Raw genomic sequence first — 24,231 nt, forward strand, 5'->3', positions numbered from 1 at the left:
ATTTGTTTCCTGCAGATGAATTCTATCTTTTAAGAAAAGAGAAAGCACTCTTGTTAATTGAGTAGACTAAGATACATCCATATTCCACATAATATCTTTTATATGAATGGACTTGCTTGTACAAAACTTAATCAAAACGGGATTATGTAAAGCTTAGTGTCACATAGGAAAAAGTTTATAGATATTCCTAGAGAATTCTATCATGAGCTATTATGCCATAAAAGGTAAAATAAGACTAGAAACTTAGCAATAATAGCATGCCTTGAAATTTTCTTAGCCATTTGATGTATATGTGTATATCTACACATGATATTTCCATTTAGATCCAACTGTATTAGAAAATGATTTGGTTTTCTGTATTTGGCTATATTTTTATACTAAGTACATACGCCTCAGTTACATGAGTGACTTGATTTAAACCTAAAAATAAAATATCCAAAATATAATGTAAAATTTTGTATATATACTACTGCACGTTAAAGTTGATATAGTCTAGTTATCAAGTTGAACTCTCATTATCCCTAAGCTTCTTTAAAACTAATCTTCATTCTAAAATAAAAGTTTGAAGCAAAGTTGTAGAAAGCAAAGCAATGTACAATCCCTCTTACAACAATATAATTCAAGGAAACTAAAAATTAAACATTAAAGCTATCATCTAATTAAATTCAAATAACACAAATACCTATAGATACATTTTTAAAAGCATCTATTTGCAAAGACAGTCACCAGTTGTGCTGCTGAATGTGTACAGAGAACAGTAACCAGAGAATTCTTTTTAAAAATATACACATATACAAAATTCAAGACGAAAACTAAAGAAAAATGTAAGCGGCCATTAAATAAATAGGAATACAAGCTATGCTCACATATTTATATCTATGTGTTCTAATATATAAGTTTATATCTTTATTCAAATATTATAAATATAATATATACATTTAAATTTAAAAACACATAAATCAGTATCCAAAGGCAAATGTATTTCATCTCTGACCTGCTTGACAAACATCTTTTTATAACATGTAAAAAAAAGTTATTGCATATCTGCTTTTAACCATGATGGAGTAACTGAAACCTTACCATACCCCTATAATTTTTTTTTTAAATAACAGAAAACTGAACAAAATATACAGGCATTTGGATTTCATCAAAATTAGTAACTTCAACTTTTCAAAGGACACTTTGAAAGGGAACAGGAAAATGATAGACTGGAAGAAAATATTCTCAATAGTTAGATCTAAAAAAGGACCTTTATTCAGCATATATCAAGAATTCTTACAACTCCGTAATAAGACAATGTAAAACTGAGCAAGATTTTAAACAGACATTTCACAAAACAAGACATATTAATGGCCAATAAATACATGAAAAGATGTTATTAGTCATCAGGGAAATGCAATTAAAACTCTGTGATGGTTAAAATAAGATAATACCAAATGTTGGAAAGGTTGAGGAACAACTGATATTCTCAAATATCGCTGGTGGGAATGTAAAATCACACCATCTTTGGGAAATAGTTTGGCAGTTCCTTATAAAGTTAAACATACCACACAGATCAGCAGTCCTATTCCTAGATGTTTCAAAGGGAAACGAAAATATATGCCCACACAAAGACTTGTACACAAATGTTCATAGCAGTTTTATTCATAATAGCCAAAAACTAGAAACAGTGAGATTTCCTCAACAGAAGAGATAAATGGACTGTGGTAGAGCCATGTGATGCAAATCTAGTCATCAATTAAAAAAAGAACAAACTACTGATACATACGAAACAATGAATTTCAAAAACAATATGCTGAGCAAAAAGAAGTCAGACACAAATGAATATGTACATTATGATTCTATTTACATGAAATTCTAAGAAATGCTAACTAATCTGTGATGACATAAAGGAGCTCAGTGGTTGTCTAGAGTCAACCTAGAAACCAGTGGGCAGACAGCCAAGGGACATAGAGGAATCTTTTGGGGATGTTGAAAATGTTCTATATCTTGATTGTGCTAACAGAGGTGTATACGTTTGTCAACTAACTGAGCTATACATTTACAATAGATTCATTTTGTTATATCTAAATTACTCATCACTAAAATTTATTTCTTTAAGTTAAAATTTTTTTAAGTTTGTGTACTAGGTAGAAAAGCAAGTGTATTTGTTCTATCAGCGTGTTTCAGCTATTACCCAGTGACCCTAAGTTCATTAGTTTGGTGGGCATCTCAGATTTTGAGTGTGGTGTGCTGACGTTTTAAATTATACCTGTTTTATTTTTATAATACTGCAACGTAAAACAAACCATTCTGGTGAAGGAAGAATTTTCTATTAAGGAAAGCTAAACAAAATACTGAGTTGAAAGAAATGCCTATATAGTCTGCCAACTTGCTTTTGAGTCATATTTTATGCCGGTCGATGGGCATTAACTGATTAACGTATACAGAATATAATCATTTTGTGCTTCTCTCTGGCTTACAGACTTTAGCTCCGTTTGCTTCCTAAAAAATAGAAAAAAAAGTATGCCTTTATTATAATTTAAAAATCCATTAGCATAGAATTCCCTTAGAAAAATATACACTATTCATGTATTCAACTATGTACTTATAATCTAGATTTTTGCCATCCTGTCAATGAGTGGAAATACGTGTTTATGATCCAAACTAATGTTTGGTTCATTTTTATGGCAGTATGGAGTTAAAACCACAGTATTTATTAAAAACAAAATAAGAATGTTTTCCCTGACTCTTCTTTGCATAATTATGTGGTTTAAGTAAGATAACTAGCACTGATTATGTGCCTTCTAATTAAATCAAGTGAAAATCTGTACTAGCTAAACTATTTCCTGAGAACATGGTAGGTACTTTGGACACCTAACAACAGGCATAAATATTTCCAACACTAAAATTAGGCAGAGTAGGACGTATTTCTCACATGAATCTCCTTGAATCACAGAAATCCATTTCAGACAAGTATTGCTAACTCCCTTCTTAATCAACTATGCATTTACTCAAATTAGGCCCAGGTTTTGTTTTTCCGCCCCCCTGTGGAAGATGCTACCTAAACAGCTTTTCTACCTTAATGAGAATTACTGTCTTTCACAAATCCCAGTTCAGCCTCCCTATAGATCTCCCCAGTTTTTATCCCTTTAAATAGATTAAAAATAAAGGGCTGCCTCTTTGTCTGGGACATTCTCTTACCTGGGACTTCTATGGTAAACAAGGACCATGCTAACCAAGAGACAAAAATAAGATGGAAAAAAAAACAAATGACCAAGAAGATAAGTCATTTTAAAACACAGACTGAATCTGGCCAACATCTACTTTAAAAGTGATGAAGTGTTTTATATAGGTAGTGATTTGTAAGACGTGTTGGGGAAAAAAATATGTTGGTTGGATATTGTTGAAATAAACACTTCAAGGAGTTGTTGGGTTTTTTTCCCCACCTACTTGGTACCTTGCAGTTCCAGTGCCTTAAATGTGTGTTACCTCCTCTCTAAGTGTCTGACACATGTCCAAAGGTCAAGACATAGGGCTTGTATCATCATGTGACTTTCTGTACAGTATATAGTATTTTTCTTACGATTATTAGAAACTAAATACAAATTTAAAAAGAAAGACAAGATGCTTAAAAAGCTTATGTTAAATCATAAATATTTAGCCCTGGAAGCTTTAAAAAGGGCATTCTAAGTATTGAATGTTAGTTTTTTTCTTCCCATAGATGAAAGAACAAAGAGGTATTCTATCTTTCTCTAAAAAAAAAAACTATATTCTCACAGTCTAAGCCAAAGATATCTGTTTCTCATATAGAAATACTGTAAAAATGAATTTTAATAGATTAAAAATTACATATAAATAAACATTCTAAGGAAACTGAGTTCCTTAAAACAATTTATTATTCCTTAGGAAATCCAAAATCTTCTGAATAATCTTAAAATTTATAGTAGGTTTATAATATTGCAAGGTTAGCTTTGAGGCTAAGGTAGAGTTGTCACAATTTAAAAATTATCATTTTTACTCCACTTCCAGAAAACAGATCTGTGTGGTAACCCCATGACATACCTTCTTATTACATTACAAATGAAATGTTTATTTTAAACACATTTTATCTCTAGTCAACAGTCTAGGTTGGTTACAGGTTGATATTGTAAGCAGTCTGAGTTTCTACTTGAATATATAGAGAATCCATGGGGAATTTGTATATTTTTCCTCTCCAAATTTACCATCAAAATTATAAATTTTACAATAGTTTTGACTTGACTTCTTTGTTCCCCTAGGGCCAGTGGTAAACCCTCACAAACGGATTGAGATAATAAAAATCTACATATTTGAGATTCTGACAAGATATAATATCCCCAAGTGCAGTTGTTCCCCCATAACTTTGTTTTTTATCCAATCCAGCACTAATGTATGCAAGCATTTTTGGGAACGTATCAGCAATTATCCAAAGACTATACTCCGGAACTGCCAGGTACCACATGCAGATGCTGCGAGTAAAAGAGTTCATTCGCTTTCACCAAATCCCCAACCCTCTGAGGCAACGGCTTGAAGAATATTTCCAGCATGCATGGACTTACACCAATGGCATTGACATGAACATGGTACGTATTTCTGTTTTCCAAAACTGGAGCCCCTCAGGCGTTATAGCTACAGCCAAAATGGATAAGCCAGTCTCACCAGCTTTGAACCCCTTGCTTTTGTTTCCCTCTCTCGGATGTTTATTTTCTCCCCTGGAGATAGTCTTTCATTCTCAATTCATGGCATTGCATGGTGCTATATCTAGTTACACTGTGTGGCGAAGGCATTATAACATGATGCAAACTGATATAACTGTGTGTATTAGAGCTCCCACTTCTGGTTAGGGGAGAGCATTGCTAAGTTGGGACTTGGGCTTTCACCACTTGGCTTAGCTGCCAAGCACCCCAAAAAATAGGTGGACCCATGTGCATTAAGACATTACAAGTAAACAATAATAACTATAATGCCCCCAAACAGAAATATTTTTTAAAAATAGGACATTTTGAGGATTTGTGGGAGAGGTTAAGGAGCTTAAGTATACCATAAACATTTTATAATAGGAAGTTTCATGTTTCTGTTAAGGACAATTTTTCTATATTTTAATCAATTAACTATGTGCCCTTTTACTGTACCTGGTTTAATGCATCTTTCCTTTCAAGGGGGAAATATGGATTCCTTCATAACTCAAGCAAATTCAACATCAACAATCACTTTTCATAACCCTTCCCTCCTTTATCAGTGCTCAAAAATCAATACAACTAATAAGATTAACTGATCCAAAGAACTTCTTTTATTATTAGGAGAATTGCATACATCTTTTTGACCTAGCTATTTGGCTATAGAGATTGACTACTAAAGATAAATTATATGATAAATACAAGCTATATAGCATATCATAGACCTATTTTAAAAAAATTAGAATTATAGTACCTTCCCATCTAGCTACTTCTCCGTTGGGCAAGGATCCTGTTTCTAAAAATTCTTCGGAAAATGGAATCTTTAAAATTTAACGACATCAACAGCATGATACAATTTTTGCATAAGTGAGCCTATGCGATATTTAGATTGACTTTTTAAAAGTTGATCGGCAATATCCTAACAAAAAAAGAAAAGGTTCAAAATTAGCAGTTAAGGTACAGAAAGCATTGCAAATATTGCCCAGTTTGAAAGATATATTTTTATATGATGTTTATCATAGCTGTGCATGATTTATTTGATGGAGAAGTAAGGGCACACCATCATAAAATTTTTAATTTGAAGAGCTAATCAATCAGCACATTTCATACAAAGCCATAACTGAATCCCATGAGTTATTTCTGATTATCCCAAAGTTACTTGTGAAAATTCATTTGATAAATTGATCTCACCAAGGTAACACTTTAATCTCATAAGAAATTACCTACAAATTGGTCACTTTTATGTACTTCCATCCATATTATTGTTTAATGAAGATATCAGCATTCAGAAACTATTGGGGATTCTCTAATGCTGGGTTGGCTGAAGCAGTGTCAAGAATTTTTAATCAAAACACATGTCGCTCAATTTTGTTGTTCCATACTGCCAGATTATTTCAATAACCGTAGTAAAACAATTATTTATTTTACTTCCCCTCTCCATATAACTCTAGTTTCGTGGCCATTTTTTTGTGTGATAAAGTCTATTTTGTGAAAACTATTTACCTTTCATTGTTTGACTCTATTACCTATGAATATGGTTTATATACCACTTGCCTATTTACAATGTACTTATGAAAGATTTATCTCTTTCCTGTCTGCTTCACACCTTAATACATGGAATCACAACACCCACCGGTAAGAACAGGAGGTATTTATATCCAATTTAATTCTCGTGTAAATTGTGGAGATCACCCTTGTTATCTGTCAGGTTTAGAGCTTGTTAAATGATTTCCAATGTTAGTTCTGATTTTTTTTGCATGATGTAGCAGAGGAAATACAAGGCAAGAAACTGCGAAAGATAACTTGGAAGAGGCCAAGTACAGAATAGAAATCCTTAACTTTAACAACGACTTGACCTCTAATAACGTTTATATAAAGTTTCCCCCTCCCCACAAAAAGTCACTTATCTGCCCCTTCCTTCACTCTGGTAAAGGTTATGGGTATACGGTTTGCATTAGATAACTGTCATAAAGAAAATGTCATTCTCTTTCATCATCCTCTATTTTCATGATGTAGGTGCTTTTCTTTCCTCTCATCTGCATGCCTGTCTCACATGATCCTGGAGTGTGTGAGCTCTAAACCATGTGCCACTAAGTCTTGCATGTGGTTTTGAGAGCTTGACTTTGCACGAACTTCTTGTTTGTACACAATGTCTACATTTCTCATCTTGTGACTGCAATGTGAGTAAAAAATCAAAGTGCAACATAACTCTGAAAACTCAGCAAATGGAAGATGCTTGCTAATTAAGAACAATGTGCAAAAGAAAGTTGATTAGAATAAAGCAACTGTACTCTTAGACTATTGAGAGGTTAAAAAAAAATCTAAGTGGATTTTTTACCTCTAACAGCACATCGTTAAATCCCTGTCTTGTTAGTTTATTGTCAACTAAATTGTAATTTAATAACAATTTAAAGTGATTTAACTTTATGTATTGTGATACATAAAAGTACATCAAACTGTTGTATTTTACATCAGCATTCCATGTTATATCATTTAAGTATAACCTTAAACATAATTTCTCATGAAACATTTCAGGTCATTTTTGCTGTTTAACCATGTCCAAATGAAGTATAAGATGTTCAGTCACACTCTGTTAATTGACCTAAAATTATTTTTCATAACCCAAAATATTTGATTCCTTGATAGATCACAAAACATAAGAAAGAATTGTAGCCGTATTCCTTACTCCATAAGAAATAATATGTAGCCATATTTCTTATTCCCTGCATCTTTTGCTTTTTGTGAAACAGCTATTACCAGAATGTTCCAGAACCAAAAGCATTCTGGGAACACTTATGGGTTTCCTTTCAGTTGAACCAAATGGTTCAGGTTGCAAAAGGAAAGTGGTCAGGATAATGAAGCTGGTGAAAGGAAGGTGTTCTTCTGCATATTATGTCAGGCTTAGGAGTAGTAAAAATTAGCTCAAAAATGTCCCTAGGTCAAGTCCGGAAAATCCTTTCCCTTCTGCAATACTTTCTCAGCTTAGGACTGAAAGCATCTCAACGAATTTCCCCAAGTTAAAGCTTTCTTATAACCCAAGCTGAAACTTTCAGACATTATCCAACAGTGATTTTAGTTACAACATTGCCAGACACAGAAAATCACCTTCCATGTCATTGTAGAATTGAGCCATGCACACAGAGGAGCATGGCTTGAATGAATAAAGGCACCAATAACCATGGTCTATCCATCATTCTGGATGGAGAGAAATAAATCACCTATGACAGAAACCACTCCATAATTTTAAGTTATATTTGCATGGAAGAAAAGCCTTTATGAACATTCAATGAAAAATGTTATTCCTTACCCAAAAATGCCCCCCTAGTAATGCCTGAATAATAGAAAAAAATACAGAATAAAAATTCAGAAGACCCAAGTACCAGTTCTCAATACGCCACTTTTCTTGGACAAGTCACTTAACCTCTCAGCAATTTCATTCAACATGTCATTTTCAAATAGTTTTAAAGCGCCAAAACTGCATTTGCTAAATGTGTAAAACAATTATCATGGGAGTTTTTCTGCTTGAGGATGTAGAGTCTAATCTGCCTGCTGCCTACTCTCTTGTTCCCTCTGAGTCTCCTTCATGGAACATTTTATTCTGCTTCGAATATTATTCAAAAACCACAGAACTAAGTGAGTGATAGAACTGTGGAAGGCAGAGAACCCAAGGGGATCATTTCAGGTAAAGACAAGGACAGGAATAGAGGCACATATTTGTGACATCCAGGGCAGAATTAAGGCAGGTAATCCAGAAACAATTTTGTTTCATTTATTTTAGGAAGAAAGGGGGACAATTGAGTATTTTTTTAGTCTGGGACATTAATGGAGAAGAATTTGGGAAACAGTTGTAGAAAGGAGTTGGAATAAGAACCTAGGAAGAGAAATAAATTCTTCAGCAAGGCAGATTGGTGAGGTTTCCTTAAAGATAAGCAGGGGAGAAAAGAAAAATGGTGACGGCCATTCCTCAAAACCAATGAATTGGTTTTGAGGAATAAAGGGGAAGACCCAATGGTACTTGTACTACATGGTCCAGTCTCCTTGATCAAGCAGAGACTAAATGAATTCCTCAGAAAGGAGAAGGTGTAAGATAGGAGAAGAGTTGAACAAGGGAGAATTTTTAGAGATTTCAATCAAGAGTCAACCTAGTCGGCTAAAATTGCTTAGAATCCCAGTAGGACTCTGAGTGACAAAACATACCCTTATCATGGACCCACCCAGCAAAGCCAATCAAAACGGAAAGGAAAGTAATGAAGAATGACATATTGTTTAATAGAAATTCCTACTTCATGAGGCTGATGTTATTTCTAAGGAGCATTTTAATAAAAATCTGATTTCATTTCCTTCCATGACTCTTTTCCTGCTCCTCTGTTATCTGCTAACTCTGACTACTGACCATAACTACTACTACTAACTGCTTACTACTACTACTACTAACTACTATCTATTTAACTAGTAACTACTAATATTAACCTGCATCTACAATCTAACTCTACTCCATCAAAAATTTTGTTGCATCCATTCTCTATACTGATTTAAATAACTTCATCTGTGCCAGACCTTCACATTCAAATACACTCCACTCATGTCCTGTTTTGATACACCATAGTGAAATGTCATTTCAAGCTCTTTCAGTATGTCCAATTAAGCAACTCAGATAAAATAATCCTTGTGACATTAAACCCCATAGGAAAGCAAAATTTATAAAATAGCATGGCTTGTCTCTACCATAATATTTTTATCCCCCTTTACCTTTTTCTAATGACCCTTATATACTGAAGTTGATAAATACAATGAAAAACCTTTGACTAGTTCATCATAGAGCTAAAATAAAATGACTACAAATATGATGCCCTTCATGTCTGACCACCCCTCCAATGGGGACCCTGTTTTCAAGAAGTCTTCAGAAAATAAAATCACTCGTGTTTAAAGATATAAACAGCATAATACAATTTTTGCATAGGTGAGCCTACAATTTAGATTGATATTTTTTATTTGACCAGTAATAGTTTTAACAAAAAAGCATCGGTTCAAAATTAGCAGTCAAGGTACAGAAAGCTTTACAAATATTGCCTAATTTGAAAGACATACGCTTCTTCTCTACACCTAGGTCCAAATGGCCTAACAAGTAAATCCACCCATTTAAAAAGGGAGCATGGAGATTGGCAAAAACCTGCATTTAAAAGATAATGACCCCGAGGACTGGTGACATCTTTTAGTTTTCTGTAACGAAATACTTAGTTACTACTTAGGAGTGGAATTAAAGTAATGCTGTTTACAATGCACCTTAAAAGATGTTTTCATCTCCATGCTGATTAGTTGATAGGAATTGCCTGGCTCTGCAAAAACGGGATAGGTAGTAAAATTTTGCGCTCACAAGAAATCTACTATTAACACACACACTTACCAACTGTAGCCAGTACCTGAACCACAGGTGCTTAAGAAAGGGCAAGTCACGTGTCCTTCCTATTTTTCCCCAAGGCTATTTATCCTAAAGTCTCAAAAATGCCACAGAACACAGCAAATACCATCTGGAGCCCCCTGACATGAACAATATCAAGCTTAAGACAAGCATCTGGTATTTTCAGGTTACATATTGTATATGCTCAATCATGTTTCACAAATGATGATGGTCACTTCAGCCTGGTCTCCAACCATCAACAAGAAAGACTTATTTACATCTGACACCGTGCTGTTTTAATGCAAAGCAAGTTCATCAACAGTGGGATCTGATCTTTAGCCATTCCTGAGTCAAGAAAAATAATGACAGCATGGTCTGGGGCTTTACACATGAAAAAGAGTCATTGCAGAGATACCATGCTGAGGCAATGAACACACTTCTATGCTTCAGCGTCTCCATTTGTTAATAATGTTCCTCTCACAGTAGTAGGATGGTGGAAATGATATCTCAAGTTGTTTATCAACTTTTTAAAGTTTATGGTACTATTCAAACAGGACTCGAGTGTAATTTCTTATGCTCAAGGGTGTGATGTGTTACCAAATACTTTCTTTGGAGTAGTAGAAGCACAGGAGTAATTCAAACTCAATTCAGTTTAGGATCAATTAATACTCAACACAGGTTTAGCCAATAATAAAAACTAGAGACATCAAAGTTCACTTTAAAAATATTCTTTGGAAATATGAATTTAGGTCCATTAAATTAAAATATTAGAGGAACTCAGCACTTATCAAACCTAATAAAATCAAACCATTCACAATTTCTCCCAAAATAAAAGTCCAATATTTACTTTAGTTAAAGAATTTTCTGAGACATTACCAATAGCCTGAGGATTTATATTGAAAATGGATATGTAAAGTTTCACCCAATATACCAGATATTCTAAATCATTTTTTAAAGGTGAAAATAAGCACAAGTAGTTCATCTAATCCAATTGATTATATAGCCTTAAGGCATCAGACTCAGGAAAAGTACATATATTTTTAGTGTTTTTCTTGGTTTAGACATATTGCTATCCATGGAGTTGAATGTGGATGGAAAAAAATAAATAATCATTCCTCTTCCGTGCCAGATATTCCTAAAGAACCTATTTTAGTTTGCATCTTGGGCTCCTATTAGTCAAGTGGGCTACCCCCAGCAGAACTCTACACTCATCTTAGGGACCATCTGATAAGAATCTTCCTCACTTGGGGTCCAGCACCTCATATAGTGCATTTTAATGCTCCGGAGCCATGCTAAATCATTTACATATGTGCTGTAGCTAATTTTTCCCACTCTACTGATCATCTCCTTAGATCAGAGTGCTCTACAATACACACGAAACTGAAACAAGTCAGTAGTTAGAAACACCTACCATAGTGGGAGGGAAAACCAAAGACTCAGTCCACACAGGTGTAATTATTGTACTTGAATCATAGAGGTCCATGTCCAGCCATTATCTAGTTTTGACTGTGAGTCACAATATGTGGACGCTGGGAAAATCGGGCCTTAGTAGTGTTTTCTAAGATGGGTGCTTTGGCCCAGATTCTAACTCTGATTTTACCTGTGTTATCTATGAGCTGTGCTTAATATTTAACAGTAAGTAACACCAGCAATGAGGTCAGAGCATTATAATAAAGAATAGTTAATCAAGATTTTTTTTCTATGAATTACTTATTCATAACATGTTTGCATAGTTTTTGGTTACTTTTTTCTTCTCATTTTATAAAAAAAAATTAATTAATTTACTTGTTTATTTTTGGCTGCATTGGGTCTTCGTTGCTGCGCGCGGGCTTTCTCTAGTTGTGGCGAGCACGGGCTTCTCATTGTGGAGGCTTCTCTTGTTGCGGAGCACAGGCTCTAGGCGCACGGGCTTCAGTAGTTGTGGCACGCAGGCTCAGTAGTTGTGGCTTGCGGGCTCTAGAGCGCAAGCTCAGTAGTTGTGGCGCACGGGCTTAGTTGCTCCTCGGCACGTGGGATCTTCCCGGACCAGGAATTGAACCCGTGTCCCCCAGGTTCTCAACCACTGAGCCACCAGGGAAGCCCTTCTTCTCATTTTTTAAGAACTCTTTATAATTTATAGACAAAGAGTTCATTGACACTTTATCTGTCATCTATATTGCAATTTGTTCCTAATCTCTTTTCAATATGCTGGTTTTGTTTAGGGTATCTTTTTTTTTTTTATATAAAATTTTATTTATTTATTTATTTTTGGCTGTGTTGGGTCTTCGTTTCTATGCGAGGGCTTTCGCTAGTTGCGGCGAGCAGGGCCCACTCTTCATCGCGGTGCGTGGGCCTCTCACTGTCGCGGCCTCTCGTTGTGGAGCACAGGCTCCAGACGCGCAGGCTCAGTAGTTGTGGCTCACGGGCCCAGTTGCCCCGCGGCATGTGGGATCTTCCCGGACCAGGGCTCGAACCCGTGTCCCCTGCATTGGCAGGCGGATTCTTAACCACTGCGCCACCAGGGAAGCCTAGGGTATCTTTTGAATTGTAAAGTTTTTTTTTGTTTTTTTAATATCATCCAATTAGTCAACTTTTCTTGTACAGTTCAGAGATCCTGTCCTGTTTTACAAAGGTCTCACTAAACCTATGGATTGTACAAGTAGTTTCCTAGGTTTTAAGTTTTGTTATATGATTTGGAAGAAAACTCTGAATCTGCTTGAAATGTAGTTCTGTAAATTTTCTTCACATGGATAGAAGATAGTACTTTTTCTGTTGATTTTAAATACCACCTGATTTACACATTAAATTATTAGGTATAATTGGAATACATATCTTTACTCCCAAATTGGTTTTATTTGTCCATTCCTATGGCAATATAATAAAGATTTATACTTAGTGACTTTATACCATACTTCAATTTCTGACAAGATAGGTCAACTCTTACTAATCTTGTTTTTCTTATTTTGGGGGGCATTTGAGAGTATTTATTCTTCCATATAAAATATATGACTATTTTAACTCATTTACAACAAACTCCATTTTGGGCTTTTGAGACAACCCAAAGATCAGGTTGTCAAATCTGGCACACAAAAATCAGAACTTGTAACCAATATTGAAGTTTACTAATAATTTCAAGAATATATGTAATCAAAGGGCATAAGCAAAGCATAGAGATCCTTCTTTGCATATTAGTATGTGTTCTGTCTCAGATTTAACATGGCAGGTCCCTAAACTGTGTATGCAATGACATGACACTTAAGCAGAGTGAAACATTTTTGGTCATTAAACATTCACATTTTATAGTCTGGAAGTTACATAGCTTACATGACATTTTCCAGAAAGTCATGTCCTATAGGTCTATTGATGACATTAAAACAAATCTGCTTTTGAAAGAACATTAGCCTAACAGTTATTAACAAAGTAAAATAACAATAATAGTAAAATTAATATGAGCTATAATTTAAAGACTCCAAGATCTTAAGAAGAAGATACCAAGTGCTTTGCAAGCCTTCAGATCAGTTTATTCCAGTACAAGCTGCCTTTGAAATTTATTTCTTATGAGTGAGGAATGAACACAGGGATTCACTTTAATGGGAAATTGTTGGTGGGTGAGTGGATGGATGTGACTGAATACTTCCCAACTTCTGTATCATCTGTGAAGAAACAGTAGAGAAAAGTCTAGTTCTGGGTAGAAGATAGATAAAAGGCAGCTCATTCTTTAAAGTTGGGCAGCAGGATCTTTATCACACCTACTTCTACCTGAACAGGTTATTAACACCATTCACAGCCAGGTCATGCTGCATCTCCCTGTCGATAGTATATGTTAAAACCAGACATTTCTTTTGCAAAACTTCTATGCAACATTACTTTTAGTTAATCTAACATGCACTGAATTTTGTCACAGCTTGTTCACTATCCTAATCAAACACAAGATTTAAATAATGTAAAATAAAATGATCTAAGATGAAGGTAAAAAAAACACCAAAATCTGATGAAAGTTTTGTTTATCATAAGCAATTTAAACTAGACACATCCTGCCAAAAACACTCCATAGATAGGAGCTGCCCCACACCCTTAGCGTGCTTGCCAGGAGCAGGTCACTAATCTTTGTCATTAGCTGGTCACTTTTCTTTCCCGGTATTCCTCAGCAAGGATAGAGAATGAACTGTATTCCTGTTGCTAATGCTTTCCTTTCTATGAATTTTATATTAATTTTTACATAATTTTGAGATTTCAATATTAAATTCTCATCTTTGCCCCACGTTAAAATCATCTGAAATATGTTAAACAAATTTTAGTGCTTCAGACCCTCCCTACAACAATTAAACCAGAATTGCTTATAGCTAAGGCAGAGCAGCAGTATTTTTATATGTCTATTCTAACATGTAGCCAGGATTGAGAGCCACTGATTTAGATCCTAAAAAATTACATCTCCTTCAACAAGATTTTATAATGTTCTTAGAAATTCTTACCTTTGTTATTAAATTTATTCTTAAATTTATATAGCTTAGTCAAACAAATGAAATATATTACACATTTCCATTTTTACCTGCTTATAAATAATATATAAACTATTTATCTTCCTTATAGCCACCTTAACAAATTATTTGCCTCATTCTTTTTTTGTTTGTTCGATTAACTCTTGGATGTTCTAGGTATGCAATTATATCAGCAACAAAAAGAGATAAATTCATTCTCTTTTTTTAAAAATCCTATTTATTTTCCTTATTAGTTCATTAGATTCTCCAAAATAATTTCGAATAGTAATAGCTTACTTTATGAAAATAACTTCACCATTAACACTAATACTTTAAAAATCTCCTTGCATTCCTCAAATAAATCCTACTTGGTCATAGATTTTTTTGATACTTTGTTGAGTTTATTAGCTAGTAAATTATTTAGAATTTTGCAGCTATTTTATAGTGATATTGATCTATAGTTGTAAGCTCTTTTTTATTATTTAAATCCACTTTATTGTTATTTACTTTTCCCTTTTTTTTAACATCTTTATTGGAGTATAATTTCTTTACAATGGTGTGTTAGTTTCTGCTTTATAACAAAGTGAATCAGCTATACGTATACATATATCCCCATATCACCTCCTTCTTGTGTCTGCCTCCCACACTCCCTATCCGACCCCTCTAGGTGGTCACAAAGCACCGAGCTGATCACCCTGTGCTATGCGGCTGCTTCCCACTAGCTATCTATTTTACATTTGGTAGCGTGTATATGTCCATGCCACTCTCTCACTTCGTCTGAGCCTACCCTTCCCCATCCTTGTGTCCTCAAGTCCATTCTCTACATCTGTGTCCTTATTCCTGGCCTGCCCCTAGGTTCTTCAGAACCTTTTTCTTTTTTTAATTCCATATATATGTGTTAGCATACGGTATTTGTTTTTCTCTTTCTGACTTACTTCACTCTGTATGACAGACTTTAAGTCCATCCACCTCACTCCAAATAACTCAATTTTGTTTCTTTTTATGGCTGAGTAATATTCCATTGTATATATGTGCCACATCTTATTTATCCATTCATCTGTCGATGGACACTTAGGTTGCTTCCATGTTCCGGCTATTGTAAATAGAGCTGCAATGAACATTGTGGTACTTGACTCTTTTTGAATTATGGTTTTCTCAGGGTATATGCCCAGTAGTAGGATTGCTGGGTCGTATTAGATGTACTTCTGATGTATTTGTGGGGAGGAATGTGATCTCCACGTCTTACTCTTCTGCCATCTTGAAGGTCTCCCTATACTCTCTTTAAATGTTAGAAAGAAATCATCTGTTAAGCCATGTGGTCCTGGTGGTTTTAATGGTAGTTCTCTAATCACTAACTCTACTACAGTAATTATTTATTACATTTCTTTCTTAGTCAATATTGGTGATTCATATTTTGGGAAAAATTCATCCATTTCATCTAGGCTTTCAAAGTTGTTACAATATTGCTTGTAGGATTCTCTTTTTTTTTTTTTTTTTTTTTTTTTTTATGCGTTACGCGGGCCTCTCACTGTTGTGGCCTCTCCCGTTGCGGAGGACAGGCTCCGGACGCGCAGGCTCAGCGGCCATGGCTCACGGGCCCAGCCGCTCCGCGGCATGCGGGATCCTCCCAGACCGGGGCACGAACCCGTGTCCCCTGCATCGGCAGGCGGACTCTCAACCACTGCGCCACCAGGGAAGCCCTAGGATTCTCTTTTAATTCATTTATTCAGTCTTTTCTGTATAAGTAGGTACATCTGCCTTATCATTGCTAAATTTGTATATTTTTGTTCTTTCCTGTAGCAGGCCTTTGAAGGATTCATTTATTTCACTGGATCTTTTTCAAGGAATTAGCCTTTGGATTAATTTATTCTTGCTACTATTCTTTTCATTTTCAGAATTTGCCTTCATTACCCTCTTTTTTATTTCTTTGTATTGTCCTATTATTCTTAACAGTTGTTTTAAGGTTTTTTATTGTTTGAGTCTTTCCTTCTATAATATCTAAGACATTAAGGCTATATATTTTCCTTTCAATGCAAGTTTTTCTGTGGTTCAATGGGTTTTGACATGAAATGTTCTCCTTCTGTTGCTTTGTAAATTATTTCTTTTTGGATCCAAAGGTTATCATAGAGTGTAGTTCTTAATTTTCACGTACTTCTGGTTTTTTTAGTCACATTTTAATATTTTTTTTTCTTGTTTTTTGGATTACAGTCAGAGTTAAGGGACTATATAAACTTTTCTACTATTATAAATATTTAAGCACTCACATGTAGTGCAAAAATTATCTATGGTTGCATTTGTTTAAAATGACTCACCTTTATAAAGGTTTTCCAAAACATTTAGCTTTATTTTCATGGGGATGGGGCAACCCTGCTCTCTTTCTTTACACGTACTTATTTCATTCTTTTATGTGTAGTACGATTGAATTACATAATTTCATGAACAAGTACAGCTGACATAAATAGGTTTCAGAACATACACTGCTGGTTTGTAACTCAACTGGTAGAAGTAGAAATGTGTAGGGACACAACAATATGTAACATTCAGAGCGTTGGGTAACGAGAATCAACATAGTTTACAGAAGCAGAATCTAATAGGTGGAGGAAGAGAACTTCTACTATTTTGAGAGCTTCTGCTATTTTGCAAAAGTTATATAATTGCTGATACAACCATCAGTTTCCTTAGAAAGCAATTGAACTGCTGTCTAGCCTTAATCTTTCTGAGGAGCAAATTCCCTAACTGGTACAAAAAGAAAATGACATTTATGCTACATTTTTATTCTTTCTTACTTACTGATAAACCAATAAATAAAATGAGTGGGAAACATTTTGTATTTCACCATACTAGTAGCAACTTTTGAAATCCAATCTGATGAACAGCTATGGCAAGTCACAATAGTTGAAAGAATCCTGGAGTAAGTTTGGAGTCTTAATTCTTCCACAAATAAAATCCCTTAATGCACTTATACTTCAGCTTTCACATGAAAAATGGGGAAATCACCATTCTATATTCCTTATATAAAGTTGATAAATCAAAAGAAAATTTGATTTTAAAATATTATACATGAGAAATTTTTCTGAAATATAAAACTAGATCCAAGTTCAAAATGGTGTATCAAGTGTGAAGTGGTACTTAAATCACTCTTTTCATCACCTGGCAGATTGCACCTCCCTTTTCCTTACTTTGTAAGCAAGCTCAGATCATCTACAATCAATGCACTTGTAAAAAAGTATTTGCAATAAAAGTCCATTCATCCACTGTGGTTAAATTCTGTCCATCCCCTCCTTCATTCCCTCTCTCAAATAATTGGACAGTTGAAGGGAAGGTCCTGAAATTGCTTCTCAGGTTGCTGATCCCTCCTGTTACCTTTAGAAACCCTAGTGAGTTCCAAGGTTTTCCCCTGAGGCCGTATTTCAGAAATCCTAATGCGTCCTTTTAAGTCAGGTTTTTGCTGATTTAGCAGAAGGACTCCAGAGTTGGAGTAGCAAGAATATGTATGCAAAAGTAATAAATCCCCTCTGCCTACACATCATCACCCACACTCCATCTCATCCTAGACCCCGACTGTGTCCTTCTGAAAGCAAAGGAACATCTCATAGTTATGCTGTTAACTGGGGATGGGAACTGCAGGAGAGGGGAGGGGAAGATGCAGGAGGGAGGACTCTGTTTCATTTTTCAAGGAACCTTTACTTGCACCAGAACTTGTTCAGGATTTATGACATTATTTTCCGTGTCTATGTGCAGTAAGATTTTGTTCTGCTCATATGTTTTTTTCCTAAATGATGTAACCATATGATATATGTTGAAAAGTTGCATGTAGAAAATTAGTTAATTTTCCCAAGGCTTATAAAATCCCTTAGTCATGGATTCTACAATACCCTGCTTTGCCAGCAATCTGGCCAGGTACGATGGCCCTATGCAATAAAATAATAAGCCGCATGAAAGTAAAATAAGAAAGTAGATGAAAAAGCAATTTGAGCTTCAGACTAGAGCTATATATGTTTATATGTTTAAAACTACTAAAAGAATCTACCTACCTTGATTAGTGGTTAAATGTGTAATTGCCGAGGAAATATGAAAAATATCTGCTTCTTATCACTTAATGATAAACCATAATCATAGCAATAATATAATCTGGGATGACCTCAAAATTATGGAATCCATTAAAGAAGAATATTAACTTCTAGAAACAACAAAAAGCAAGGTTCGGTGTATTTTAAGTGCTAAAGATTTATCAAGCCTAGAGTGCTCACATAGCAAGCAATAATTCTATTAGAATCAAAAATGCTCTAAAATATTAAGGTTGTACTCTAGGGCAGAAATTTAAGATTTGATATATTTCTTGCATAATCTACTTAATAATCATGCTTGAGGTTTAGTGTTTCATAAGGAACGTTAATTTGTGTTTTGATTAATCTTAATTTGTCAAGATTTACATGTATTTAATGACCCAATGAATTTCCCCAGAAAATTTCCTAATGTCAGTTATCACAGTTACCAAAGTTGTTTCCATGATTAATTTGCTATTTAGGGGAACCATTTGCCACACTCAGATTGTCTTTCTTAATGTGCCCTTTTTAGCGTCTCTTTAAGAATGTCCTTCTCCGCAGCTGTGCTAAGTGAAACAAACCAGAAACCATTCATTACACCATGGTCAACTTTCCAATACTATCTAGATAAGGGGCATCTATTAGAGAATATATTTTGATTTTTTTCAAAAGCAAATACAAAACTTCAAAACACTATGGAAGGGGGTGTTTTTTTGTAAAATCTCAATTGTTGATGCTCTTCCAACATAACCTAGAAAGTGTACATACCACCAAAAGAGAGTGTTTTGCGATCCAGGCTAAGAAACAGCAAACACTGAATCTGGTATCTTAAATTTGAGGAAGGTATAATAGGGTTTGATAGATGTTTTCTATGGCATAGTTATTTCCATCTTTGCTCTCTCTTTGTATAATTTCTTCAGTTTTACTTTGATTTAATACTTCTGTCTTGTTTTGTGGTTGTTGGGTGGTTCTTGTTTGAATGTCCCTAAACTTTGGGCTCTCTAATGGTAAGTTATGGGATTGATTTCTTTTAATAATCACAGAAAGCACTTCATACTCAAAAGAACAAATGTCTCATTTGTCTTACATAATTTGAGAGTTCCACAGAGTTTTGTCTACCTAAATTCAAGTAAAGAGAAGTTAATCTTACATTTATAAAATATTCAAGTGACTTTATATCATAATTAAGATATGGAATTTTTATCAGCCTTGAAAAAAATGTTCTGGAACTTTCAGGAACTTTAGAAAAGTGAAATTACAGCTTTTTACTCACCTTAAATTAACTGTTCCCTTGAGGGTTCCTTTGAACAACAATTAGTATTGTAAATGTGCATTATAGATGTCCAAATTTGGCCTGAAAATGTGGGAAATTCTGATTAACCCTGTAATTTTTTTTAATCTGAGCATTTAGAGGCTTGAGGACCAGGGATATTTTCAGAACATGTTTTATTCATTGTTATGCTCTCATGCCTAGCATACTGCTCGGTATATAGTAGATACTTAATAAATATTTGCTAAAAGAGTGAGGACTGCTTTTCCAAGGTGCAGGCCATGAAACTGATTCTGGGTGATGCTCCTTAGTCTTTGAAAACAGGCTAACTCCATAAAACAATGGCTCCAGGTGCACAGTGAAAGGTGCTAAGTACCCTCACAGAAGCTACAGAGCTTGACAAACAAGAAGGTTGTATAGAGCGTAGCAACATGACTATAATAATCGTTAAACCAGCTTGTGTCCTGGTTTGTACTTGTGTACTTGGCATAGATAGTCTTTTAGCCAGATCTGCTAGGCCTGGTAAAATGCCACTATCTGAGTGCTGAACGAGGAAGTTCCAAGTTAGGTAATTTAGCAAAGGAACCAAACCTGACAAAAAAAGGATTATCCATTGGAAGCAAGAAAGGCAAAATAGCTGGGCCCGATGGAAAGGGGTGCCTTGGATAAATATCCACAAACTTACCCTTTCTTCCCACTCTTTTCAATCTTCTTCTACCTCTGTTCCAATACAGCTACCTCTCTTATAACTTCCACTTTAAAATCCCTTTAAAATCTGGCATAAGCCAGATTCCAATGCTGCTAACTTATTTTAGACATCCAAACCTCTGGGCTAGGAAGAGATTCAATTATTAAATCTTAACTTCTATTGAGTTTTACCTGAATGATCTATGTAACTGACTTAAGAAAATTAAGAAAGTCAGTTAAGGGCTAACACAGGAGAATTACTTAGTCTAGACAAGTCCTTCATGCTAAGATCTGTGTATCTTCCCCCCATGCAAACAAAGTCCTCTCCATGGAACTCTATGGTACCTCCTACTAGAGGTCATTCTCTCCAGTGATTGCCACTCCTAATAGGTTGAGTGTTAGGGGCTGACAACATATAGTAAAGACACTTGAGAATGATGTTGAAAAACTTTCTCAAGTGCTCTTAAGGTTTTGTGGATGATTCTAAGAATATTGGAATTCCAAGAACATATTTGTACGTTGATTTAGTAACTGACCACTCTCAAAAAAGATTTAAGACAATTCACGGTGAAAACCTAAGTGAAAGTAAGCCAAAATATTTAACACAAGTCAGAAACAGGAAACAAAAGTTAGAGAGATGAAAGGAAAAGGAATTCTTAAACTCTCTTGAGGCAATGGAACACAAAATTTAGTGGTGAATTTCCTACTCACCAAAGAGACCAACGAAAAGAGCACATTGGGCATGTATCTCTCAATTTCTAGCAAAGAGAATGCAACAGTTCTTTAGGAACAATAAATATGTGTGAGGAAAAAAAAAGCAGAAAAAGCTAGAAGTAAACTTTCCACTGAACATCTACAATGCACAGGATGATTTACATTCATTATGACATTTAATTGTGGGCACAACCCTTTGAGGTAGATATTATTTTTACAATAAAGGAAACTGAATCTCAAGAAAATTTAATTGACTTGACAAAAGTCACAGCTAGTAAGGGATGGAACTAGGACTTGAGCTCATGTCTATCTGATTCCATAGCTCATACCGCACCCAGAGAAGTGAATATCCCCTACTCCTATCTCATCATCTCACCTGCATCTTCCAATTCAAAGCATGCATACACACACACACACACACACACACACACATGTGCACAATTTTTCCTTCTATAACCAGGCTATATTCAGAAAGTATAATTGAGAAACTTCAGGAAAATGACAGAAATAACAGCTGTAAGCTCAGTATTCTCATTCCAACTACTATAACAGTAGCAATATCTCCATTTATGTGAAACATAAAATGCCTTTATAGATAAACCCTAAGAGAAAAATAGGCATATCTGTTACTTGGGCTAATGTTCTTTATGTTTTTATCTGTATGGGGACATCTGAGAGTTACACTGAGACCACAATAGTGGGCTTCAGGCAGGAAAAGTAAATCATATGCAGAGAAGCCAGTGAACTGGGGTTTGTTCCTAACATAGCACCTCCAAATAAAGTGGCCCCATTTCAGAAGACAGTGTCCAAACCTAGCTTAACTCTAGTCTAGCATCACGTGCCAAAGAATTGAATGTGATTAGTTTAGACAGGTAGAAGGACCAGCAAACTAGAGGGCTGCTTCCATGAGAGGAGCTGGGTTGCTTGTGATCCCAGCAAAGCGTGGGAAAAGAGTCTCCAACTCCAAAGGCAGAAATGGGCAAAGACAAGTTATTCTGGAGAGGTCTCCAGTCTAAGCAGGCAATCCGACCGGTGTCCAGTCATGGAGGTGAAGCCTGAAGGTTACGGTTAAGGGGAGAGGTTTCAGACGAGTGCCTAGGAACTCAGACAGAGGAGAGCTCCTTTTTTGGGAGTCTGAGCCAGGTACTACAGGAATTTTAAGATAAAAGTCTGAGTTTCTATGGCTGTTCAGAGCTGGATGAGCAGGGTCCTACAATCAACACACTATTTATCGGTAACTTATGACAAATTCCAATATTGCAAAGGCTCTTATTCTCTGGCAAAGAAACACAGATGGATCAAGTGACTTGCACAAGCAGCAGCCTGTGGCAAATTCATGACCAGAATTTATATTCTGTGGCTTTTCTTCTAAAACACCCTTGACCCATTTCTGTGGGGGACTCTACCATGAAGGAAATAAGACTGGAAACAGTGGCTGTCATGTTTCAGGTCTCTCATTGATCCTTTCGTATCTCATCACAATCAGTCTGACCAATTGCATCACACAGTGGTCCTGCAGACGCAGGATCCCTGTAGTTACTTTAATATTTAACATAGTAAAAATTGTGAGTGAACTCAAATATGATCTAATTTGAAGTTTCTCTACGGGCCACATGCATTTGATTATCTACACGAATAATTTATTATTACTTTTAGCTATAGTCGACAGCAATAAGAAGGTTGACCCAAAAAGGTAGGAAATCCTAAAATTACATTTTTAGGCACTATATAGTGCCTTCTCCCTCTACTCCAAAGCATATTTAAATGGATCCATTTTTACTGACAGAGGAGAGTCAACCTGACAATTAAAATTTCTATATGCCACCCAAAATAGCTAAGACACATACAGAAGAGTTGAGTATCCTTGACCCATTGTATACTGGACATTTTTTTTAATAACATAAAATTTTATTCAATTTAAATTGAGTAGCACTCATCACAAGCTATTGTTTAATCTTTTTTTTACAAGTTTTAATTTAGTCACTGAATAGGTTGTCAAAACAGTAGAGCTGTTAGGAGGTTTATGTATGCATCGTAACTTCTGGCACAATTTCCGTTTCTGAAAACTGAACTACAGTTTTAAAGTACGTTTGCTCTTCTCCTTCCCTTTCTCTATTTTCAGTGCTTATCAAAATATTTAGTACTAATAATGTACATATGAAACCTAAATATTCCAAGTATTGTTAGCTAAGGGCTAACAATATGGTATATGACACTTTCTGGTATATGACACAAATACCGTGGTTATTTCAGGATCGTTATTTTTCCTAATTATAACGCAGATGTGTACCAGAGATAGTAGTCCAAATTGACTTGAGATTCCTTCTAAAGGTTGTCTTTCTAGTTGTACCACCTTTCATTAGTTATGTCTTATTAATTGTCACGTTGCATTATATCTGTGCACGGTATGGTGCTACATAACATAATGCAGGAAATGAGAAGCAGTGTGAAACGTTGTAGGCATTACATTTTAATGAGACAGCATTTGTGTTGCGTCTGAATGCCTGCAGTTAATTCCGAGAACAAGTATTTGAGTTAAAATTCTGACATGTTCAGCAAAGCAAGTATTCATTAAGGCAGGCGAGGTAGAAGCATTGTAAGAACTCCTGTGTGACATTTACTACACCTGCGGTTCTGTGAACGCGAAATATACTTTATTTCAGGTGGAGGTAACCCGGTGCGCCGGTAGTATGAAACTCTTTCTTTTTTTTTCTTCAGGTCCTAAAGGGTTTCCCAGAATGTTTACAAGCTGACATTTGTCTACATCTCAACCAGACTTTGCTGCAAAACTGCAAAGCCTTTCGAGGGGCAAGTAAAGGTTGCCTTAGAGCTTTGGCAATGAAGTTCAAGACCACCCATGCACCTCCAGGAGATACCCTGGTTCACTGTGGGGACGTCCTCACTGCACTTTATTTCTTATCCAGAGGCTCCATTGAAATCCTCAAAGATGACATTGTGGTAGCTATTCTGGGTGAGTGTTTTA

The 24,231-nt window shown here is 35.3% G+C and overlaps 1 protein-coding gene across 3 annotated transcripts in view; it reads left to right on the top strand.

The window, feature by feature from the left end:
- The window catches only part of KCNH7 (potassium voltage-gated channel subfamily H member 7), a 475,457-nt gene that overhangs the window by 413,462 nt on the left and 37,764 nt on the right, over window positions 1-24,231 (top strand). For all 3 annotated transcript variants that reach the window (XR_004350664.1, XM_032636900.1, XM_032636901.1), the window contains exons 8-9: window positions 4,384-4,583; window positions 23,967-24,219. Coding sequence is in view for 2 of the 3 variants with exons in the window: in XM_032636900.1 (XP_032492791.1) it covers window positions 4,384-4,583; window positions 23,967-24,219 (453 nt within the window). In the remaining variant the exon portion in view is untranslated. The remainder of the gene's footprint in view (window positions 1-4,383; window positions 4,584-23,966; window positions 24,220-24,231) is intronic.

This window comes from Phocoena sinus, chromosome 7 (assembly GCF_008692025.1).
Source record: "Phocoena sinus isolate mPhoSin1 chromosome 7, mPhoSin1.pri, whole genome shotgun sequence".
Taxonomy (NCBI): domain Eukaryota; kingdom Metazoa; phylum Chordata; class Mammalia; order Artiodactyla; family Phocoenidae; genus Phocoena; species Phocoena sinus.